Genomic DNA, 24,652 nt, shown 5'->3' on the forward strand with positions numbered 1-24,652 from the left:
ATTATATTCTGCAGGTTTGGTGCACATTCAGAAAGCTCACCAAACTTGCAGGTAATAGAAGTCTATGGCTCAGTGCAGGTTACCCACAGGTGCACTGCTCTGCATCTACGGATTTGTTTGAAAGTAACCACTGCAGAACAGATATGTGCATATATACACTGATTTTAGTAATAAACTGACCTTTAATAACAGTATTCTATTCCATCCCAGAGCAGAAGGTCGGGGGCCACATCAGAGGGCTCTGCGGGCCACTGGTTGGGCACCCCTGTCTTAGACCCCTACTTCTAAACATGTATATATTTTCTGAAAGCAGAGACCCCATAAAAAAAGTGGGAATTATTTTATGATATTTGTAAAAGGGTTTATCAAAGGCATATTTTTAGGAAAAAAACACACTAAAATTAATTTTATTTACACACAAACACAACATAATACCCATTTTTTTTTTTTTGCTAAAATAAAAAATATGGGATTGCATTGAATAAATAGCTACCAAAAATGTCAAGACTCAAAATTGAGAAAAATGACGGTACCTAACATTTTGCATAGGTGATGCTTTAAGGGCTGGTTAACACCACAAAAACACACTCCAGATCTGTTTCTACTGATTTTCGGCATGCACGTTTTTGACAGGTTTCCTGTGTGTTTTTGATGCGTTTCTGGATGCATTCAAGATGCCTTTTTTGATCCTGTTTATTTTTTTTCACTGACTGGGGTCCAGTGTGTTTTTAATGCGTTCCAGTGGATTCCGGTGTGTTTAAGATTCGTTTTACGACTTTTTTTCTGGAACTGGAACGTCCTGGAACTGACTGCACTGGTGAGAACTATGCCATTGGAAACCATGGGCCGGATTCATAAAGAAGATACGACGGCGTATCTCCTGATACGCCGTCGTATCTCTGAGTCCGGCCGGTCGTATCTATGCGCCTGATTCATAGAATCAGGTTACGCATAGATCTCCCTAAGATCCGACAGGTGTAAGTGACTTACACCGTCGGATCTTAGGCTGAAATTCTAGGCCGGCCGCTAGGTGGCGATTCCATTGCGGTCGGCGTAGAATATGCAAATGAGTCGTTACGCCGATTCACGAACGTACGCTTGCCCGTCGCAGTAAATTTACGCCGTTTCCGTAAGAGATATGCGGCGTAAAGATTAAGCTGCCCCCTAGGTGGCGTAGCCAATGTTAAGTATGGCCATCGTTCCCACGTCGAAATTTGAAATTTAACGTTGTTTGCGTAAGTCGTCCGTGAATGGCGCTGGACGCCATTTACGTTAACGTCGAAACCAATGACGTCCTTGCGACGTCATTTAGCGCAATGCACGTCGGGAAATTTAGGGACGGCGCATGCGCAGTACGATCGGCGCGGGAACGCGCCTAATTTAAATGATCCACGCCCCCTACCCAGATCATTTGAATTAGGCAGGTGTGCGCCGGGCGGATTTACGCTACACCGCCGCAACTTTACAGGCAAGTGCTTTGTGAATCAAGCACTTGCCCGTAAAACTTGCGGCGGTGTAATGTAAATGTGATACGTTACGCCGCCGCAGATTTACGCGATTATAAGTGAATCTGGCCCCATATACTTTCTATGCGTTTTTGATGCAGAAAAAAAACGCACTGGTCTGCCTGTGATGTGAACTGTCCCTCAAAGCCTTCAACGGTGGCCAAGAATAACATTTACCTCCATGTGTTTGTACACACACACTCAGAACAAATGGACTAAATTTTTTTTATATGTATTGGTCAAAGAAAAGATAACGAAAGATTGGCTTCAATTATGAATGCTATAGAACATTTATATATAAAACTGGAATATTTTCCTACCTGCTCCTTATGTTGTATAAGCTGTAGGAAGCGATGAGGGACACCCCAGCAACCTGTAGTAGGATGAAATAGTAAAAAAAATATTCCACCTATGCACAATACCTTGTTTATGAGGACATACCGTACATTATTCTGGCAATATTACTTTTTTGTACAAATTAACACTTTTTTACTTTTTTTAAACAAGAAAAACATTTTGTTTTTATTCTGTTGCCAATATGGACAACATTTTCTAAAAAGTGACAAAAGCGGAATTATTAAAGCAAACAAATGAAAATATTACAATTATTTAATGACATTTTATTATATAAAGAGCATTAAACAAAGTAGTGATGGACAATGTGGCATTCCTTGTGGTCCACAATGCAAACTAAGGCTTCATATACAGTGTTACTTGTGTTGGATGGGTGACATTGCAAGTCTATTAACCATTAAGAACCAATGTGATTATTTTTTTGGCCCTACAGACACGGAGACCATTATGACTCTTTCCAGCTCTGGGCCAAATCCCTACCGGCTACCTAGGGCATTTGTAGTGCCCAGAAACACAGATGGTTGGAGATAAGCTTACAGAACAGAGCTCCTATAGTTGCACTGACAAAAATTGCACAGCAAATCAAACAACCAGCAGATAAGTAATAAAGAAAAAATATCTTAAAGCGAAGTTCCACTCAAAAGTGGAACTTCTGCTTTAAGCACTCCTCGCTCCCCTTACATGACACAGTTGGCATGTCATTTTTTGGGGGGGAGTGGATGCTTCGGTAGGAGTGGAACTTCCTGTCCCACTTCCTCCTTCCGCCCAGGGACCGCCTCGGCGACTTCTCTTCTCGCCTTAGGCGGCCCCTCCCTTCAGGGAATCTCCAGGGACACGTGACAGGTCCCAGGAGATTGCCTATACATTCATAGAGTGCAACGCGACTCGCGCACGCGCAGTGAGTGCCTGGCCGTGAAGCCGAAAGCTGTCATGGCTGGGTGCCCACACTATGAATGGAGGCGCCGGCCGGAGGGGGGGGGGGGGGGAGCAGAGCTTTGGGGCGGCCGCATCGCTGGACCGTGGAGCAGGTGTCTGTTTATTAAAAGTCAGCAGCTACACTTTTTGTAGCTGCTGACTTTTAATAAACACTAAAAGGCTGGAACTCCCCTTTAATAACAAAATATTATGCGAAAGATAAAGTATGGGTAGAAAGTGTAAAGGATAAACGATTATTTGAGTGCCCTCCAACACAGGGGATGCTGTGGCAGCAATTAGCAACTATTTGAACTCAAGGAGAAACCATTTTTGAGAAACAGAAATATTCACCTATATTGAGAATTACGCTGGACTCTTACTTTTGAGTGTTGTATTCGTTTTTGAAGCTTAAAGACCACTTCACTCCTGTTGTGATAAAACTCTTCAGGGCCATCTTTAACAAAATGGACAGCTGCTCCAGGCCCAGTCATTGTTGTTGTGGGGCCCTAAGTAGCTGCCCTGGAACCTGCACTGCCCGCAAATAGTTGGATTCAGGAGTAGGGTGACCAGACATCTCTGGTTTCCAGGGACAGTCCTCAGATTGAGGACACTGTCCCCGGACCAAGTCTGTCCCCGGATTGGATTTGAACAGGGCCTGGGGCAATTTCAAAGACAGTCAGTGCAGAATAAAAAAATTAATTATTCTGAATTACACCCCATCACTGCTCCTACTAGCTTGAGGGGGTTTATTTTTTTCCATTATCTGTGACCCGTTCTGTTGATCATGTGCTGGTCGGAGTGGAGGGAATATCTCTTCAGTTTCGGGCGCATGCCCAATCAGCTCCGCTCACATGTTCTTCTGCCTTGGCTCAAGTCTTGGCCAGCCGCCTGCCTATCTCCTTACCTTCCCTGGCGGAGTGATCTTCCTCTGCTTACCACCCAGTAGTAGCCGGGGCCCGGAGAGTAAGACTTGACAGGCTGTGAGGCGGGCAGCGACGGGCAAAGAGTGGCTAATTGCCACCATTACTAGTAAAAAAATATGTCCCTAAATTTCATTTCAAATATTTGGTCACCTTATCCAGGAGGGCCCAAAAAAAAATGTTTGCCCATAATATTTACACAGTCATAGAATAAAGTGATAGTCTTTGTGGTATGAATAATCATAACTGATTAAGTTGTGACAAAAGTTAAATCAAAAGACACAGCACAGACAGCTGTAAATTAACTGCCATAAGTTCGCCTAACCTCACCCTAATGGTCCGTACACATGATCCGAAAACAGATAGTCTGTTTTTTGCATGCTAGTCATATATCGAAAAAGGAGGGGTTACTAAAGTTACAAAAACTTGTATGACAGAATAAAAAAATAAAAAAAATCAGAAAGGGATGTCGTGCTGTCGTTTATTTCTATTGTATTTTCGAACGACAACTGTACTGATTAAATGAAAATCGTACGATCTGGTATCATACAAGAAAAATGTTTGTGTTTGTCCGATCGGATAATATCGGATAAACTGTCATGATCGGCTCTCGAAAGCTGTGTACTAATGATCCGATTATTGTATAATCGATTAGAAAGCTGCATTTTTCATCCAATTTTCTGCCATTTTTGCACATTTTATACAGCGTTTTTGAGCTTTGGCATGTTTTTATTAGCCAATAGAGAAAACTAACATTTGTTGCTAGGTTTTTCAGCTTTTTAAGCTTTTCCATCAGCTTTTATTTCTTTTTTATTATTATTAATAATTTTATTTTTGTTAGGGTAAGGGGTTAGAGTTAAGGGTAGGCTAGCATTAGGATTAGGGTTTGGAGTTAGGGTTAAGGGTTATTGTCTTATTACTTATTTTAATAAAAAATGTTGTTAGGGTTAAGGTGTTAATAATACTACTACTACTACTAATAAATAAATAAATAAATGTAAAATAAATAAAAATATTATTAACTAAATGAATACAATAAATTAATACCATATAACACTTGATAAATAATTAATCTCTAACCCCTAATCCTTAAAAAATGTAATATAAGAAAATAATAATAATAATAATAATAATAATAATAATAATAAACACCCTAACCCTAACAAAAAATAAATAAATTATTAACTATTATTAAAATAATAATAATAATAATAATAAATTATTATTATTATTTTTTGTTTGGTTTGGGTGTTTAATATTTTATTATTATTATTATTATTATTATTATTATTATTATTAATACTAATTTATTAAAAAATGTTTTATAAGGTTAGGGGTTATTATTATTTATTACATATTATTAATGTATTTTATTTTATTTATTTATTATTCATTTATGATTTTTAGCTATTTGTGTATTTGACATTTATTTATTCATATGTAATTACAAATCTTTTTTTTCTAATCTTTGCATTTGAGCTGAAAATCGTGCGTTCAGGCGTTTGGCTTCAGGTGACTTGGAGATGCGAACCAACTCCATTGAGAATAATAGATTTTTTTCTCCTCCAGCGTTTTGAGGCTTCGAGCTTCAAGTCTAATGCCCCATACACACGAGCGGAATTTCCGCCAGCAATAGTCTGATGTGACCTTTTCATTGGAAATTCCGACCGTGTGTATGCTTCATCAGACTTTTGCTCTCGGAATTTCCACCAGCAAAAGTTTGAGAGCAGGTTCTCAATTTTTCCGACGGAAAAAATTCCTATGAACTATCCAACTTTTTTCCAACGGAAATTCCGCTCGTGTGTACAGGGCATAAATCTCCCTTTCCTCCAAAGCCTGATCTGCATTTGGATTGTGCTCCAGAGGCTACTGACAGGCAGTGACAAAGCAATGCGGCGCCTCTTCACCGCCTGTTTTAACCCAATTTTTTGCAGACGCAAACACGGTTGCATGGCAATTGCGGAGCTTCCCCATCTACTTCAGTGCCCACTGATAACTACATGCCGGATAAACCCCGGGCCAGCTTGCCACACATTGTGCTTTTTATATGCATCTATGTGATCACAGTGATTTTATCTTCATATACCCTGTACACATCAGTATTGGTGTTTGTACTTATTTTAAATAAACATCCAGTCATTTTTTATCTATACTATGTTTGACGTTTCCATGACTGCCTCAGGGATTTCTGGCTCCCATGCATGTTTGACTTTCTACCGCTGGCATTGGAGTCCACACATTCCGGTAAGAGTACCTACCCCCCTCCCTGGGTGATGGACGCACATTTTTGGTGATCTCCGTCCTAACAGATGATGATCCACAACTGTCGTCATTTATAGACTATTCATTTCAGACATCCATTGTTTCACCCTATTGGGGTCTAATACCATGCTTGGATGCTGACAAACGTTGTCATTGTCATATATATTGTGAGAGGGTTAGCACGTCAGCGGGTGTGTGTGACCCCCTGGACGGGTTCAGCACACAAAAACAATTAGGCACAGCAGACGGTGGTAGGAGAAAAACAAAAAGTTGCGGATTTTATTTGAACTATATACAAAACAAATGTGACAGAAACAAAAGAAATACAAAAATAAACCCTGGTCACTTGACCGCTCACTAAACGCATCGGTGTCCCTAACTAACACCTGGGTACAGCCTAGTGCTGCCCCAGTCCCTAACTCCCTGCTGTTTAAAGTTGTGGTAGTAGTAGCCACACAGGCTTTGTCTCACCGCACAGAGAACACTCCCCAGACTATACACACAGGCTTGGTTCTAGGTTGGAGCATATCTCTCTGCATGCTGGGAGTTTTTGTAGAGGACCTAACGAGCCCACCTGATACAGCTGGGCTCATCAAGTCCTCCCAGCAGGACTCCCAGCACTCCCCCTAGAGGTACAAACTGGCATAAAGCCTGAACCTAGGATAAATATATACAGCATCTTGGATGAAACCAGTGGATTTAACCTGCCTACTGTCACTATATATATATATACTGTATATATATATATCAGTGCGACGCCGCATCTGCGATTTAAAAAAGTAGTTCCTGTACTACTTTTTGCGATTTCGGGCCGCGATTTACATTAAATTGCGGCCGAAATCGTGGCAAAATCGCGGCCACGAAATCGCGGTAAAATCGCACATTTTGCCGCGATTTTGAATTCGCAGCAGTGTGAACCTAGGCTTAACCACTTCCAGACCGCTGTACGCATATATGCGTCCACACTTTAAAGATTGATATCTCGGTAACGGCAGCAGCTGCTGCCACAACCGAGGTATCAATCTTTAGTGTCAGCGGTTCTGTTAACGATAACGGCGGTCTCCGCGGCGGATTCGCCGCGAGATCGCCGTTATCGGTGGCGGGAGAGGGCCCCCCCCCTCCCGCCGCTCTCCCGCGCCCTCCGCCGCTTAGCGGAGCCGTCGGTAGCGGCGGAGGAGATCGGGACCGCTCGGCAGCTGAGCGGGGTTACGAGTGAAGGAAAAATCTCCTTCACCCGTCCCCATAGCTCTGCTGGGCGGAAGAGACGTCAAAACGTCAGTACCGCCCAGCCTCTTAAAGAAATTTTTTTTTTTTTTGTCATTTGAAAAAATTACATTTTCAAATTTTTTTTTGCATTTAAGCCTAAATATGAGGTGTGAGGTCTTTTTGACCCCAGATCTCATATTTAAGAGGACCTGTCATGCTTTTTTCTATTACAAGGGATGTTTACATTCCTTGTAATAGGAATACAAGTGATCATTTACAGGTATACCCCACTTTTAAGTACACAATGGGACCAGAGCATGTATGTAAAACGAAAATGTACTTAAAGTGAAACAATACCTTTTTTCACTTCTAGGGTGTAGTGGGGGGTTAGGGGCTGTAGTGGGGGTGTCAGGAGCTGTAGTTGAGGTCTCAGGGGCAGTATTGGGGGTGTCAGGGGCACACTGGAACAGGGTGGGGTATGCTCTCGGAGCCTTAGCTCCTTCTACTGCGGCTGGAAAATGTCTGTACAGTACTTGTAAGGCACTTTACATACACTCGCGGGTATGTCCTTACTCGCGAGTGTATGTAAAGTGAGTATACTTAAAGCGGGGTATGCCTGTATTTATTTATTTTTTTATTTCAGTGTAAAAAATAATAAAATAAATAAAAAAAAATAAGAAAAAAAAAATAACATTTTTAAAGTGCGCCGTCCCGACGAGCTTGCGCGCAGAAGCGAACGCATACGCAAGTAGCGCCCGCATATGAAAACGGTGTTCAAATCACACAAGTGAGGTATCGCCGCGATCGTTAGAGCGAGAGCAATAATTCTAGCCCTAGGCCTACTCTGTAACTCAAAAAATGCAACCTGTAGAATTTTTTAAACGTCGCCTATCGAGATTTTTAAGGGTAAAAGTTTGATGCCATGCCACGAGCGGGCGCAATTTGTAAGCATGACATGTTGGGTATCATTTTACTCGGCGTAACATTATCTTTCACAATACATGAAAAGTTGGGCCAAATTTATTGCGGTCTTATTTTTTAATTCAAAAAAGTGATTTTTTTCCAAAAAAAGTGTGCTTGTAGGACCGCTGCGCAAATATGGTGTGACAAAAAGTATTGCAATGATCGCCATTTTATTCTCTAGGGTATTAGAAAAAAATAAATATATAATGTTTGGGGGTTTTGAGTAATTTTCTAGCAAAAAAAACTGTTTTAGTCTTGTAAACACCAAATCTGAAAAACACCCAAAGTAGAGAAGTGGTTAATGACAGTATGAAGAAATTCCCATTTTAACCAACCTTATAGAAATGGAGTTTCTGTATGATTTCATTTTTCTGATCATTTGCTACAAGAACATAAAAGGCTCATTTATATTTCATGAGTTTTACAAGCGCTAAAAAGGCTTTAACTCAATTGTATGAATGGCTCAGTGTACGTTGATGCTGAAGCTAAAAAACACAGTGAACCTAAAATACATAGTGCGACGAGAAATTAAATTAACTAGAGGAGATACACTCCGAATGACGAAGAACAAAATGTGATCATGCTGCCATATGTACAATCTGCTCTCATGGAAAATCAGTCATCCGTGGTTATACATGAAATTGTGAAAGGAGAAAGTCTAGTAATTTGTTTCAGTCTGGCTATTCATTTGTCAAAGTGAAAGCTAGCAGAAAAGGTACCCATTCAACTTTTTATTGCACTTAAAAAGACCCTGACACCAGCCCTCACTTATTAAATGAAAGCTGTAATAGTAGTAATAATAATGTGAATATTTTGTGAATATTTTGTAGGAATCTGACCAATTCCTGGAAGTACCAAATACTTTCTGTGCTGGCCCCTGCCACCTTCCCCTGCTGCTGTGTATGCGCCTGCACAGAGCTCAACACATGTCAGCAAGCGTTATGCCCCGTACACACAATCTGAATTTCCGATAGAAAAAGTCAGATGGAAAAAGTGAGATGGACTTTTTCCATCTGATTTTCCGATCGTGTGTAGCCCCATCTGAGTTTTTTCATCAGAAATTCTGATGAATTCCATTGGAGTTTAGATATAGAACATGTTCTATATTTTTCCGATGGAATTCCGTCGGAATTCCGATGTAATTTGGCCGGGCAAAAGCCTGATCGTGTGTACGCGGCATTAGGATTTTTGTTAGGCAAGATTAGCAATATATTATCTGTGTAGTCATACAGCAATTAAACAGAAGAGCCAGTTGGAATAGAGTCAGTCCTTCTCAAATATGTAAAAAGGCAGAGTTTAAGGGGGGTGGGGACACTGCTGGAATTAACTAGTGCCCTGCTGTGTTAGAGCTCCAACTATCAGTATCTGCCCTGTCATCAGATAAATAAGAGGTTGTTAGGTAAAGCCTCATACACACGATTCGATTGTTGACAGGGGATTGTCTGTTGACAGACTGTTGTCCTATAATCTTACCGTTAGTTCTGTGTTCCTGAGGTCTTTTTCCACCCCGGGGCGGCAGGTGGCGGCAGTGGAATTCAGGCTGGAGTGCCTCTTGCCAGCAGCCAATCGGGAGGGGTTTTCCCTCGCAGGGCATGCTGGGGGAGGGTACTTCTTAAGCAGACGCCATTAGGCAGCGTTCTTGTTCCGGGTTTGGCGCCCACCTTCAGGGTGACCACACATCACAGGCCCCGGCGATATGGCCTACCGGGGCGCACGTGCTATGCAGTGTTCTTGGTTCCGGGACCATGTTGGCCCGGGGCAACTGAAGCTGTGGCAGGGCCCCAGTGATTGACTGGGTCCCCAAGTTCTGAGGAGAGATCCCAAGCGAGATAGCTGTTCGGTGAGGAGTCAGCCTGAGGAGAGCCAAGAGTGGCAGGCAATCCAACAGGGCCTCGACAATCCATCGACAATCCATCGGGGATCAGGGTGACCGGACACTGAGAGGTTGGATGTCAGAAACCTGTCAGTCGGTGACCCAAAACAAGAAAACTACCTGGGGGGGATTCAAGCACCAATATTACTGAGCAAGATTTACTTCACTATCTACATTCTAGAGAAGGGCCTGTGGCAGAGAATCCACTCTAATTTTTATTCCTACCAAGTCTGTGGCAGAGACTTGTTTCTCTCAAGGTTCAGAGTGATACCCTGGCTGCCAGGTCGGTGTGAGAGGCCTGTCCAGGTACACTATACCCACTCCGGCTGGAGTGGCGACGAAAGTAAAGTATCGTTGGAAGCAGGACTGCTTCCGTTCTGTTAGGCCTGAATCTGCAATTCTCCTCCTCACCCATCTTTGATCTATCTACCTCAAGTTTTACTGTTTGCCGTGTTGGGCAGAAATAAAAGGACAAGAAAGACACCTGCTGTTTGGAAATTCCATCATTGCTGCTCTCATCATCTATCTACCCCTAGACGCTCACAGAGGTAACACGCCATCCCTATTCTATGCAGCGGCTCCTTCGGGGGTGAGCGCTACAATATTTTAGCAAGATAATACTGCAAAGTTTAATTTGAGAGACGGAGTCTGCCTAGGGCTGTTGCAGTCAAATCCAAGATGGTGGAACCACTTTCTTTCTCTTTTTTTTAGACCTACTATTCCTTTTTCTATACTCTCTCAGTACTTCTCTTCTCTTTGATTCCTTCATTTATTTTTATATGTATATGGCCCTCCTGGTATTAGTAGGGGTCCTTGGACCCAAAATACATGGTCGAACAGATGCCTTTACCTGACCCTGGGAGGGTACTGGATTCAGGATGAAAGTATTGTTGTTGTATAGAGTTTTCATTCATGTTTAATTCATGTACTTTGTCCACTTTCAGACAATCCCTGACAACTCTATCTGGCCCCCACCTAACAACTGTACATTTACTTTCTCCATCAGCACATCCCCACAGTTATTACCTCTTGACCTTCCTTTTTAGATGGTAAGCTCTATGGAGCAGGGCCTCTGATTCCTACTGTATTAAAGTGCATTGTATTTGTACTATCTACCCTCAAGTTGTAAAGCGTGGCGTAAACTGTTGGCGCCATATAAATCCTGTATAATAATAATAATGTTTAGCTTTTATGATGCCCTAGGTTTTAAGGGCTTTTATGTTTCCTACTTGGAAAGACACTGGCCCAGATTCAGGTACATTTGCGCGATATTTGCGGGGGAGCAGGGCAACGATTTTGCCCTTCCCCCCCCGCAAATATTTTGCGCTGCCCTCGATTCACGGAGCAGTAGCTCCGTGAACTGCGAGGGCGCGCCGGCAAATTTGCCCGGCGTAAGCGCGCGCAAGTTAAATGATCCCGCCGGGGGCGGGAATCATTTAAATTAGGCGCGCTCCCGCGCCGAGCGTACAGCGCATGCCCTGTCGGGAAAACTTTCCCGACGTGCATTGCGGCAAATGACGTCGCAAGGACGTCATTTGCTTCAAAGTGAACGTGAATTGCGTCCAGCGCCATTCACGAAGCACTTACGCAAACGACGTGAAATTCAAATTTCACGTCGCGGGAGCGGCGGCTATACTTTAGCATTGGCTGCCCCTACTATTAGAAGGGGCAGCCTTGCGCTAAAGTTGCCGTACGGAAACTCCATACCTGGCTTGCGCAATTTGCATACTACACGCTGATCACAATGGGAGCGCCCCCTAGCGGCAAGCACAAGAATGCAGCCTAAAATCTGTGAGGCATAAGGCATAAGTGCATAAGTGCCTTATGCCGCGCAGATTTTAGGCTGCAGTCGGTGTAACGAGGTTACTGAATCAGGAGCACTCGTTACACCGGAGCAAGTAAGCAATTGCGCCGTGTAACTTATGGTTACACGGGCGCAATTGCTTCTTGATTCTGGGCCACTGTTTTTCTTCCAATCGGGGTCCTTCACTTCATGGAACTGCTGTGAGTCGGCACAATAAGTCGAGCAGTTCTACTTTGTTACTTATTGCCTTATGTATACCAATACTGCTGTGTATGTTACCATAGCAATTTACTGTTGTTGCTATTGTAGTTCTTTTATATTTTGGAAAGAAAAACGTAATAAACACGATTGAAACTGAAAATAATCAATAATCACAGAGAGAATAAATACATGAAACAATGTTATTTGACATACAGTATAATCCTATGGCAAATAGTTGAGACAGGTGTGACAATGGCACCTTCAGCCTCACCCTGCACATACATTTTCCAGCTTGCACAACAACAATCTAAAGCCTTGTACACACGATCGGACTTCCATCTGACTTTTCAGTGGATTTTGGTCCGAAGGGCGTTGGCCGTGAACTTGTTCTGCATACACGCGGTAGAACATTTTCAGCCAACATTCACCAAACCATGTGGTTTTACAGTTCTTTACCGCCACCCTTTAGGCAACTTCTGCTATTGTTGTCTGATGTTTAGCATTGGTTCCGAGCATGCATGTTTGTACTTTGGATTTTAGTCCGATGGACCTGTTTACACGATCGGATGATCCGACGTAACACATTTGTTGTCGGAAAGTTTGAGAGCATGCACAGCGAACATTTGTCCGTCGAAATTCCGACAACAATTGTCCGATGGAGCATACAGACGGTTGGATTGTTCGATAAAACACGTCTGTTGGACCGTTGTTGTCGGAAAGTTTGATTGTGTGTATGGGCCTTAAGTGTCAGCAAACTGAAAATGATCAACACTGTTGTTGGTTAACTCTGTTGTTAACCCATTACACACACACACACACACACACACACACACACACACACACACACAACAGCTGTTTAATGGAAGCTCACACCCTTCACAGTAAGTGCTGTAACAATTCTGACTTTTAAGAAACATCTGCAATACCAGCTGCTGTCACGCCAGATAGGGATATAACAGACGTTACATTCTTTGTGTTCTGATTTAGTGCATTAGAGATAAGGTTTAACGATTTTAAAACATTGTTTAATAATAACTGAAAAAGGACAAAACTAAATAATTACAGAAAAAGATAATACGCAAAAGAGACAATGTTAGCAAAAAAAAAAAAAAAAAAAAATAGGATTACGAATGAAAAATTACTTATTAGGGTTAGGCCTCGTACACACGACCGAACATGTCTGCTGAAACTGGTCTGCGGACCAGTTTCCGCGGACATGTTCGGTCGTCTGTACGGCCGACCGGACCGGATTCCCGGCCTAGCGGACAGGTTTCCAGTGGACAAATGTTTCTTAGCATGCTAAGAAACATGTCTGCTGGAAGCCTGTCCGTTGGACATGTTGGGTCGTCTGTACGACTCACCGGACATGTCCGCTCGGCCGAAAGCCCTCGCATGCGTCGAAGTGATTCGGTCGTGTGTACAAGGCCTTACAAAGTCCAATTCAATGTAGAATAAAGTATCAGAGAAACTGTCCCTAAGAATGATTTTCAGCATCTTTTCAATGGATATGGAGAGCTTCCAAGCTGCAGTTGCACCAGTTTTTTGTGGCCCCTGAGGAGGGCGTTTGCAGAAATGAAAAGGGTCTGAGGTAAGGTGACCAGATTTTTAAAATGAAATCAGGGGACATAATTTTTTTTTACTAGTAAAGGCGGCAATCAGGGACTCTCTGCCCGCCACCGCCCCCCTCACAGCCTGTCAAGTCTCACTCTCCAGGCCCCAGCTACTACTGGGTGGGGAGCGGAGGAAGATCACTCCACCAGGGAAGGCAAGGAGATAAACAAGCAGGCGGTTGGCCGAGACGTGAGCCAAAGCAGAAGAACATATGAGTGGACATGAATGGGCATGCACCCGAAACTGAAGAAAAATTTACTCCATTCTAACCAGCACATGATCATCAGAAAGGAGCACAGATAATGGAAAAAAATACACCCCCTAAGCTACTAGGCGCGGTGGAGCGGGGGTGTGTAATTCCGATTTTTTTTAATTCTGCACTAACTGTCTTTGAAATTGCCCCAGCCCCTGTTCAAATCCAATCCGGGGACAAAACTGGGGACAGACTTTGTCGGGGACAGTGTTCTTAATCCGGGGACTGTCCCCTGAAACCAGGGATGTCTGGTCACCCTAGTCTGAGGGGTGTGGAAGTGTTGCATGGTAATCAGCAAACCCTCCTTTTTTTTAACTGCACCAATATTTCTCCATGATCACATAGTATAATCTATGTTCTAAGAACACAAATTTTATTGTCAAATGTGAAATTACCTTTTCAACAAGACCGCACATGACATTTAAAATTTGCTTTCCTAAGAAGATGTAAAGGACACAATTAGCCTTTTGCACCTCACAAGACAGGAGTGCTTGGTATCAATTTAACCAGTATTTCCTTATATATATGGATTTATTCTTTATTTTTAATTTAGCTTTATCACACAAGATTTATAAATTATGTATGGATTTGAGAGCTGAAAGAATATTTCTAGGTTAAAATCTGCCAGATCCCAAGTGTGGAACAGCTAAAAGGCTCTATAATGATCAAATACCAGCCTTTATGTAATACCAGACTTCATAATGTTTATTCTCACAACTGCCAGATAAAGTAGTTACAACCTGCATTAGGTTCAGTGTATGTCCTAATAATGAGATTTATCATAAGCTAATTAAAAAGCATCTGTTTTTCCAATTTTATTTTTTTCATATTCATGTTGATTGTGTTTTGCTTGGGAGTCACTGGCTGGGGCTGGTTGTAATGAGACAAAACTTTGAATTAAAAATAGTGTTGAACGCTTACGGTAACGTACTGTTCAAAGCTCAGTTTTTGGGGGGCTTCAGACCTCATTATTATTATAACATTGTCTCTTTAAATGTGGTTTAGTGAAAAAAAAATGTATTTCTGTTTGAGCAGAAAACATTATCACATATATCATTTAATATTGCTTTAAAATGGCTTACCAAGATGTTTCTGAATTGCAATCATTTGATTCATTGTATGCAGCAAAGGTAATGGAAACATGCTGTGTTTGTATTATTTGTACAGCTGCAATTTATCACTCCATTATAAGATAATATACAAGATAAATAGTACGCATTAGAAAGTTTGCCTTTTGGTATGTACACAGTATATTACATAAATCAATTTCTGATACTTGTTGGTGTTATTTGAGGCAAATTAAGAGAGGGAGAAGAGAGAGATTATCTTTGTGGGGTCTGCCAATTCAGCATGTCGCATGTCGCACAAAGCTTGAAAATGTACATGAGTTTTTTTTTGGAAAAGAGTTGTGTATTTCTAGTCCCTAAAAAAAATCTGTGGGAGTGCCTGAAACTACACTAATGGGCACTAATGAGGCTGCACTGATAAGGCAGCACTGTTATGCTACACTGATGAGGCTGCACTGATGACCACAAGGTGGCACTAATATGCTGCACTGACAGGCATTGATATGCTGCACTGATGGGCACTAATAGACTGCACTGATGGCCACTGATGAGGTTGCACTGATGGCCACTGATGAGGTGGCACTGATGGCCACTGGTAAGGTGGCACTGATAAGCTGCACTGATGGGCACTAATAGGCTGCACTGATGAGGCGGCATTGATGGGCACTGATGAGGCTTCCCTGATGGGCACTGATGAGGCTGCACTGACAGGGCGTGATCCTAAACATGAAGGGATGTGGCCTTGACAGGAAGGGGTGGGTCATATTGAAATAGAGGGTGCACAAGTCAGGCCTAGGGCAGCACAAAACCTAAATATATCACTGCTGGTGATAGGACTCTGAACTGTGTGATATACCCTGTGTAACGGCTACCCACTGGTAGTGAGGGGGTATCAGCCGTTGGAGACGTCCTTTTCCCTGGCAGGTTGTGATATGCAGGTACAGCCGGTATATCCCATCGAACGCCCTTCCAAGAACAAGACGAGGCTACGTTTGAAGGGTCAAGTAGACTGTTTAATGGCACATTTCACCTAGCTTATATGTGGTTACAAACTGTACAGGAAAAATGACAATATCCACCCCCCTCACACAGGGGGGGCTTCAATACAGATACTTTGAAATAATGACATTCTCTTGAGCCAATCAGTCTCTAGACGGTTTGGCTCCAAGCTTACATTTAACATGATTTGATCAGACACCTTCCTTTATCAATAGAATTCAATTAACCTTTAAAACAATTATACACTCACAATTAGTCAATTAGCTATGCAAAGGGAATATTAGCATTTAGCAGTGAAAGAGTCCCTTCTATAATTAACCCTTTGAGCTCAGAATATAATGTGATAAATCCAATTGTAACAAGTCATGCAGTTCTTTGTAGGCCTCACTGCATGAGGATTATTGATGTCCAGGCAGAATAGTTCATAGGTCCGTTACACCCTGGTACAGAATTTTTGATTAAACTGAAGTACCTTGGCATCAGGGTTTTCTTGTTTCCTGTTGTGCTAAGTTATACCAAAGTCTTGGGGCACCTGATGTTCGGATGGACTCTGGAAGTGAATTTTTAGCAAACTTGTGAAAGGGCTCCATTACCAGACCCCAGTGGCAGACATTTAGTTTGGCTCTTGACCCTGGCAGAGAACCACCTTGCCTAATGGTGAACCCTGGCTCAGCATTTAGGATTCAGCAAGTGCTATATGGACTTGGACATTATTTTTAGATAATAATCTATGGGCCAGATTCTCAAAGGACTTACGATGGCGTATCTCCACGTACGCCGTCGTAAGTCCGAATCTGTGCCGTCGTATCTGTGCGCCTGATTCATAGAATCAGATACGCCTCTCTGTTGCCAAGATACGAGCGGCGTAGGTCTCCTACGCTGTTGTATCTTGGGGTGCATATTTACGCTGGCCGCTAGGGGTGCTTCCATAGATTTACACATCGAATATGTAAATTAGCTAGAAAAGCCGATTCACGAACGTACTTGTGCCCGCTACGCCGTTTACGTTACTCTTACGTCCGGCGTAAAGTTACCCCTGCTATATGAGGCGCAGCCAATGCAAAGTATGGACGTCGGCAAGCGTATCTTTTTACGTAGTTTACGTAAGTCGTACGTGAATGGGGCTGTGCGTAGGTATTACAATCACGTCACAGGCATTGGGCCAGGCGTATCTTAGGGCGTAAATTCGACATGATACTGAGCATGCGCGCGCATGCGCCGTCCGTTAGGCGCGTCATTTACGTGGGGTCACGATTGATTTACATACAACACGCCCACCTCTTCCACATTTGAATTACGCGGACTTACGCCGGCCCATTTACGCTACGCCGCCGCAACTTACAGAGCAAGTGCTTTGTGAATACTGCACTTGCCCGTCAAAGTTGCGGAGGCGTAGCGTAAATAGGATACGCTACGCCCACACAAAGTTACGCCCTCCTACGTGAATCTGGCCCAATGTATGCAGTAACTAGGATTTGACAAGGACTCTGCTAGTCGGTCCCAGTGGTCTGCGTATCCTGAGGCTGCTCCGTAAAACAGGAGCACTGTCAGGAGCTTGCAGAGCAGCCAAGACACTTTCTGCTGGGATTATTCTGAGCTAGATTGGGGTAAGTCTGGTGCCCACTGGCACAGCATCTAGAATACCCTTGCATTTCGTCATCACCTGATGCTGGTTGCAAAGAGGGTATTAAATCCCACATCAGAACAAGCAAGTATCTCAGCTTGGACCACTGTTACTATTGTGTTATGGGGTGTATAGCTCAATGTGGGTATAGCATTGTGTATAGGAGGTTTTATATTTGTGTGTGGTTTTTAGCCTCAGTTCTAGTTCACTGCACAGGCCCACTCCTAGGCCTCCAAAAAGGGTAATCCAGCCCCCCAAAACATTTTCTGAGACATCCGGACTCCCTCCACCCCCCTTGACTCACTAGTCACCTCAGTTTACTCAGCTTTATCACATACCCATGCTTGGTCTCCCAAATCCCAAGCTACACCAACTTTCCTAGTCCTGTGCCCCCCCCAATAAAGCCTCCAACAGGAACAAACAACTTTCCTGACAGGGCTCTGTCTCCAAAATGGGGACCCTAAGCTTTCCTCATGCCTTGCTTATAATGACCCTGCACCCTACAGGCCTTCAGAAAACCTGGTTCCATCCTAACCAAGACACCTTGGAACCTTCAAATACCAGGCCCCGATCCAGGACTATAAAACCCAGAGAAGGCTTAAAGGGATTGTAAAGGTTCGTCTTTTATTTTCTAAATTGGTTCCTTTAATCTACTGCATTGTTGGTTCACTTACCCTTTCCTTCGATTTCCCTTCTAAATGTTTTTTTTTCTTTGTTTGAATTTCTCACTTCCTGTTTCTCCTCAGTAAGCTTTCCACCATCATCCGAGCGGTGGAAAGTAATTTAGAACAGCTTACTGAAAGCTTACTGAGGAGGAACAGGAAGTGAGAAATTCAGACAAAGAAAACAAAGAAAAAAAAACATTTAGAAGGGAAATTGAAGGAAAAGGTAAGTGAACCAACAATGCACTAACTTAAAGGAACCAATTTAGAAAATAAAAAACGAACCTTTACAACCCCTTTAAGCCTTCTCTGGGTTTTATAGGAGCCTAGTGACGCGATCGACAGACACCCCCGTTCGTATGAGGAGATCGCAACACTGAGCGGCAGAAAAGGCTGTTTTTGAAGCTGGTCTTGATCTGGGGTTTCATGAGTGAACTTGCAAACACTGCATACCCCATACCCCCTTGTACCTACAGTTTTGCACCATATCTTGTCTTTTTTCCGTGCATGAGCTGTGTTACCCCGAACGAACAGAGGGTCAGTTTGGAGTCAAGCAAACACTGTGAACATTCTCGGCACAGCAGAGGACTGGTTCCTTCCTTCTTACTTCAAGTCCAAGCCTATTGTACTGATCTGTGGCTGAAAAGGGATTTTGTTTTGGAACTAGTTGTGACACCTTTTATTATTATTTCTTTTATTTTCATCTTCATTTTGTATAGTTTGCCTTTCACTATTAGCATCATTTTCACTTTGCAACTTTTGATTGATACCTCCTAGCAATATTGTTTTGTTTGTGTATTTGGTATCATTGGCACATATTGTATTTACAGCAACAAATGTTGGTATCAGCACATCACTAATATCCCCGTTTATATATATATGTATTCTTACCTTTTGGCTTTTGGATGCCAGGAGCAAGTTCTGAAGATCTGCAGACAGTCTGGCATGGGATGTCTGAAGAGCCAACTGTCAAAAAAAAGGTAACGTTTTAAAGCAGCGAGGTGAAAATGCATCAAAGATTTACCAATATGGCCTATTGATGAAATTAGTGAGCAACTACTCTGTGGAAATATTTTTTTTTAATTCCAAAGATTTAGTAAATCTGAAGGCATTCTTCTAAAATGTTTTGACAATTGCATTTATCATAGCTTACCTTTGTTTTGCAATCTTTCGCTTTCATTTGAGATTCTATATCTTGGGCTTAATGCGTTAATAAGACTAAAACCAAAAATGTAATGCATTGCAGTTTACCAATCATTAGATGTGGTGGCTGCTTTAGTTTTCTTTTTACCTCTGTTTTTACCTGATGATCTGGCCATAACCATACCTCCAGTATTAGGGTGTCTACAGGAGATGCAACAGAGACACCTTTGGACAGCAGCATTGCCTGTTTGAGGGAAGGGTGGTGTTAGATGTACTAGCAGATTTAGGTACAGTAACAAATGTAAGCCACTCTCCAGCTAACACTTTATAAGCACTTACAGCAACTGTTGTATTCCTTTTGGAATGAAGGTATTACATAAATTAATTTAAGCTTATCGTTGTAAGGATTCCTGTCAGTGTTAAAAGATTTGTCTCCCCACTTTAACTGCTACCTCTGAAAAAAGGCTTGTTCTGTTTAAAACCAAGAGACTTACTGGCCAGATCACCAGGTAAAAATAAAGGAAAGAAAGCATAAAAATCGATTCTATACCTATATGACAGATATATTATTATGTCTAATTTCAAGCGCAAATATGGATTGTTACTATTGTTGTAATTACATTTCGATGTATCATTAAACATTCTATAAAGGCTTCTGGATTCATTATCAGAGAGGTATAATTGGTCAGATTTTATAAGATCAACGGATTACAGGATATGTAAGCCCAGGTCCTAGAAGATAGAGGCCTATCTTATTCCATTATTCTTATTCTCAAGTAAAGCTCTGAAATCATCTTCCCACAAGGTCTACCAACACACATGGAAAGCACGCTTCACATGGTGCAGGAAATTACGGTAAGTACAAAAATCTTGTTTTTCTGTACTGGCCCAAAATGTTCTTAGCCTAAAAAAGGAAACGAAGGTAATGAACATATTTAAGGACAGGTAAGCCGCAATATATTATATTTTTGTTTTTCGGTTTGGATACACTTTAATGGTCACACAATTACGTAATATCAAAGTGGAGTGTCACGCAGTTGCAGCGGAATTGAGTGTTTCGATACAAAGGCAGCATCAGTGAACAGGCTGCAGCCCCAGAGTCGATTAGAGCCTGTATCTCGATGGACGACTTAGCCCAAGAAAGGGTAGCTGAAACCAGGGGCTTATCCTTCTGGATAACTGTAGACAAAACAACGCCACCTAAGGTCTGTCCTTGACTGGACCTCAAGATTCGGGCATTCCCTGGATGGGTAAGACAAGACTTCAAAAAGTGAGCCTGACCACAAAAAAGGCACAATCTCTCCCACCTCCTAAGTGCTCTCTCATCTGCAGAGAGACGCGTGAAGCCCAAGTGCATGGGTTCACCTTCAATGACCGACTCGGTGCCAGGAGGCATGGGAAGTGAGGGAGGCAAGAGTGGGACTGCAAAACTCAGAGACAAATGTACAGGAGGCTTCTGCAAGCGCTCCTTAAAAGAGGGTTTCTGCGTCTCTCATAGAGGGTTTGCCCAGGATCTCACAGAATGCAAGGACATCACGAAACCTACTTTGCTTCTGTCCGTGGGAAATGCCTGGGGCAGCATCTAAAAGTATATCTCAACCTAGTTGAGAAACCCTCTGCATTGAACTGGATCACCCCCAAATCCCTGGGGAAGCGGAGCGGAACCAGACATACCTCCTATAGAGGTAATACTCAAGGCAGGTGCCTGCACAGACACTGGAGCAGCAGCAGGGACAGCCTGCAACACAGGTTGTACCGGAGCAGCCACAGTGGGAGATTCCAGGTGAGCCGTGCAACTCAGAAGGGTTTGTAACGCCATGGCAAACTGATCAATGCGGTGATCCTGGTCATCCAATTTGGGAAAAAATATTACCAACAAGTGAATTGACTGCATCTTCTGAATTCATTGCCTTTGTCTACTGTCAGAAACCATGAATTAAACTGAGACAGAAGTACAGTTAAATCACACTTGTTTATTAATAATAATAATTAAAAGCTAAACAGAGTAAGCGTAGTCAAAACATAGCCAGAGTTCAGGAACCGGATCGGATAGTCAGCCAAACAAATGTCAGAGAGCCAGAAATAAACGTAGTAGAACAGCAAGCAGGATCTGTAGCCAGAAGGAATGTCAGCCAAGCAAAGTCTTCAACAGGAACGCAGGAGATGGTCTCTGTGATGTTTACCAAGGCAAAGGCAGAGATCAACTGAGCTGGACTGCTTAAGTAGGCAGAACTGACAAGCAGATCATCAACAGGAAAGTCACTGTGGAGAGATAGGAACTGGCAATTAGCCGACAGCAAAGCGGCCAGGTCAGAGAAGGAAGGGCTGACCTGACAATAACCTGGAATTTTTTTATTTTTTATGGCACAGGGACATATGGTTCCAGCATGAGTCAGGGCGGGATATCTTCCTTTTTTTCCAAACCCAGCAAGGGACATTTGCTTTGAGGAACCAAAATGCAGTCAGATGCATGGCACGTCCCCTGGGCCTTTTCATGCCCATGGATAGAAAGGTGACATCTATAATGGTGTACATGCTAGCCCATTGTCTACAAAAATACACATATAAGGAGGCAGCAGAATTGATCAGGGAAGGATTTGAATCAAAAAAATTTATTTCCAATGTCTGGAAAATCTGAGAGGGTCAGGGAACATTTGAAATTTGTGGGGGAGTTCCCAGGAGTTCTCAAGAATAAGATAACAAAGGGTCAGCCTTTGCAGGCTGGCATGCTCCTTACAAAATCAACCCATAAAGGTTTTGGTTGTGTCACCATTGGGGGTGGTGCCCAAGAAGGAAAGTGGTAATTACTGGTTAATACAATACCTTTCCTAATAGTCGATCAGTGAGTTGAGCTTTTTGAGGATGCAAAAGGCTTGGTGAGGGAAATAGGGGAGAATGCTTAATTGCCAAAAATAGACATTGAATCTGCATTGAGGCTACAGTCATTACACCTGGAAAGGGAAGTTGGATGGTTAAAGTGTAACTCCACTTTCGTAGGAAAAAAAAATTGCAAATAGCATATGCAATTGCGGCACAAGTGATATTGTAATTGAATGTTATTAAAAATTACCTGTTGTTTTTAATCTGCAGTTCTGCAATTTTCTGTTAAATAAAATGCAGGATACAGGATCAGGCAGGGATATGGCTCAGAGACAGGATACCGAGGCAGAGATATAATTTTTAAGATAAATGCGGGTTTACAAACATACATACTCACCTAGATGGCTGCAGAACTGATCCGATGCTGCAGCTGTCCCTCACTGGCTCCAAGAACTGAGTGATCAACGACTGCTGATCACTCAGTTCTTAGTCTCCAGTGAGCAGAAAGCCATTAACTGCCAGTTACTGGACTGGGCCAGATCAGCAGGCATGGGGTTGACTGGGATGGATCAGCAGACGTGGAGGCAGACTGCGTTGGATCAGCAGGCATGAAGGGGGACTGGGCCAGATCAGCAGGCAAGAAGTTAGGAACTGCATTTTAGAGGTTTTAAATGTATAAAAATTGTTTATTAGACTTCTGTTCCACACATTTTGCTATAAAGTTGTTGTTTTGTCTTTATTTGGGTTACAACTGCAGGAAAAGGAGAAGAGTGGACCAGCCAGATCAAAGTAAGTGTAAACAGGAATACACAGGACTAGAGTTGAGCGAACCCGAACTGTAAAGTTTGGGTTCGGTACGGACTTTGGGTTTTTCCCTAACCCGGACCCGAACCCGAATAATTGGAAAAAGTTTGGGTCCGGGTTCGGAGTTCGGGAAAAAAAAATGGGCGGAGGTCCCCGCAAATTCAAGACCCTTTAGGTCTGGTATGGATATTAAGGGGAACCCCGCCGTCTATTTTAAAAAAAAATTACGTGCGGTTCCCCCTAAATATCCATAACCAGACCCTTCAGGTCTGGTGTGGATTTTAAGGGGAACTCCACCCCAAATTTAAAAAAAATGTCGTGTAGTTCCCCCTAAAATCCACTCCAGACCCCTTATCTGAGCACGTTGACCTGGTCGGCCGCAGAAAAGAGGGTGGGGGCAGAGTGCGGCCCCCCCTCTCCTGAACCGCACCAGGCCACATGCCCTAAACATTGGGAGGGTGCTTTGGGGTGCCCCCCAAAGCACCTTGTCCCCATGTTGATGGGGACAAGGGTCTCATCCCCACAACCCTTGCCTGGTGGTTGTGGGGGTATGCGGGCGGGAGGCTTATCAGAATCTGGAAGACCCCTTTAACAAAGGGGACCCCCAGATCCTGACCCCCCCTGTGTGAAATGGTAATGGGGTACACTGTACCCCTACCATTTCACAAAGGAAGTGTAAATTCTTGTAAAAAAAAACACACACACACCGTAGAATAAAGTCCTTTTATTAATACAAAAAGAAAAAGAAAAAAACTCCAGCGGTGATAATCCACTCGTTCCCGGCTTCCTGCTCCAACGTTGTCCTGATCCAGCGACGGGTGCGGGTGATCTCCAGCGATGAGAAGATCCATCCATCCAGAGCGCAGCATCGCCGACCTCCTCTCACCGCTGCACACAGCCCAGCGAATGACGCGCTGAAGCTGTGACATTACTTATATAGGGGAGGCAGGGCCACCCGTCACGTGACCCCGCACCCTCTGACGCACCCTCTGCTACGTCACTGGGGAAGCCCAGGAAGAGGGAAGACTGTAATTCTTTACAAGAATTTACACTTCCTTCGTGAAATGGTAGGGGTACAGTGTACCCCATTACCATTTCACACAGGGGGGGGGCAGGATCTGGGGGTCCCTTTTGTTAAAGTTGTCTTCCAGATTCTGATAAGCCTCCCGCCCGCATACCCCCACAACCACGGGGCAAGGGTTGTGGGGATGAGACCCTTGTCCCCATCAACATGGGGACAAGGTGCTTTGGGGGGCACCCCAAAGCACCCTCCCAATGTTGAGGGCATGTGGCCTGGTGCGGTTCAGGAGAGGGGGGGCCGCACTCTGTCCCCCCCTCTGTCCCCCCCTCTTTTCTGTGGCAGGCCAGGTCAACGTGCTCGGATAAGGGGTCTGGTGTGGATTTTAGGGGGAACTCCACACCATTTTTTTTTTAAATTTGGGGTGGAGTTCCCCTTAAAATCCACACCAGACCGGAAGGGTTTGGTTATGGATATTTAGGGGGAACCGCACGTAATTTTTTTTTAAATTGACGGCGGGGTTCCCCTTAATATCCATACTAGACCTAAAGGGTCTGGTTATTGAATTTGCGGGGACCTCCGCGCATTTTTTTTTCTAAAAGTCTGTGTCCCATTGACTACAATGGGGTTCGGAGTTCGGGTTCGGGT

General features: G+C 43.3%; 1 protein-coding gene across 2 annotated transcripts in view; it reads right to left on the minus strand.

Annotated features, from left to right (window-relative positions):
• The window catches only part of LOC120929554 (inactive dipeptidyl peptidase 10-like), a 218,487-nt gene that overhangs the window by 121,095 nt on the left and 72,740 nt on the right, over positions 1–24,652 (minus strand). For both annotated transcript variants that reach the window (XM_040341134.1, XM_040341135.1), the window contains exons 5-6: positions 19,111–19,185; positions 1,826–1,878 (exon numbers count right to left, since the gene is read on the minus strand). In XM_040341134.1, coding sequence (XP_040197068.1) covers positions 1,826–1,878; positions 19,111–19,185 — 128 coding nt within the window. The remainder of the gene's footprint in view (positions 1–1,825; positions 1,879–19,110; positions 19,186–24,652) is intronic.

Source organism: Rana temporaria, chromosome 2 (genome assembly GCF_905171775.1).
Source record: "Rana temporaria chromosome 2, aRanTem1.1, whole genome shotgun sequence".
Taxonomy (NCBI): Eukaryota; Metazoa; Chordata; class Amphibia; order Anura; family Ranidae; genus Rana; species Rana temporaria.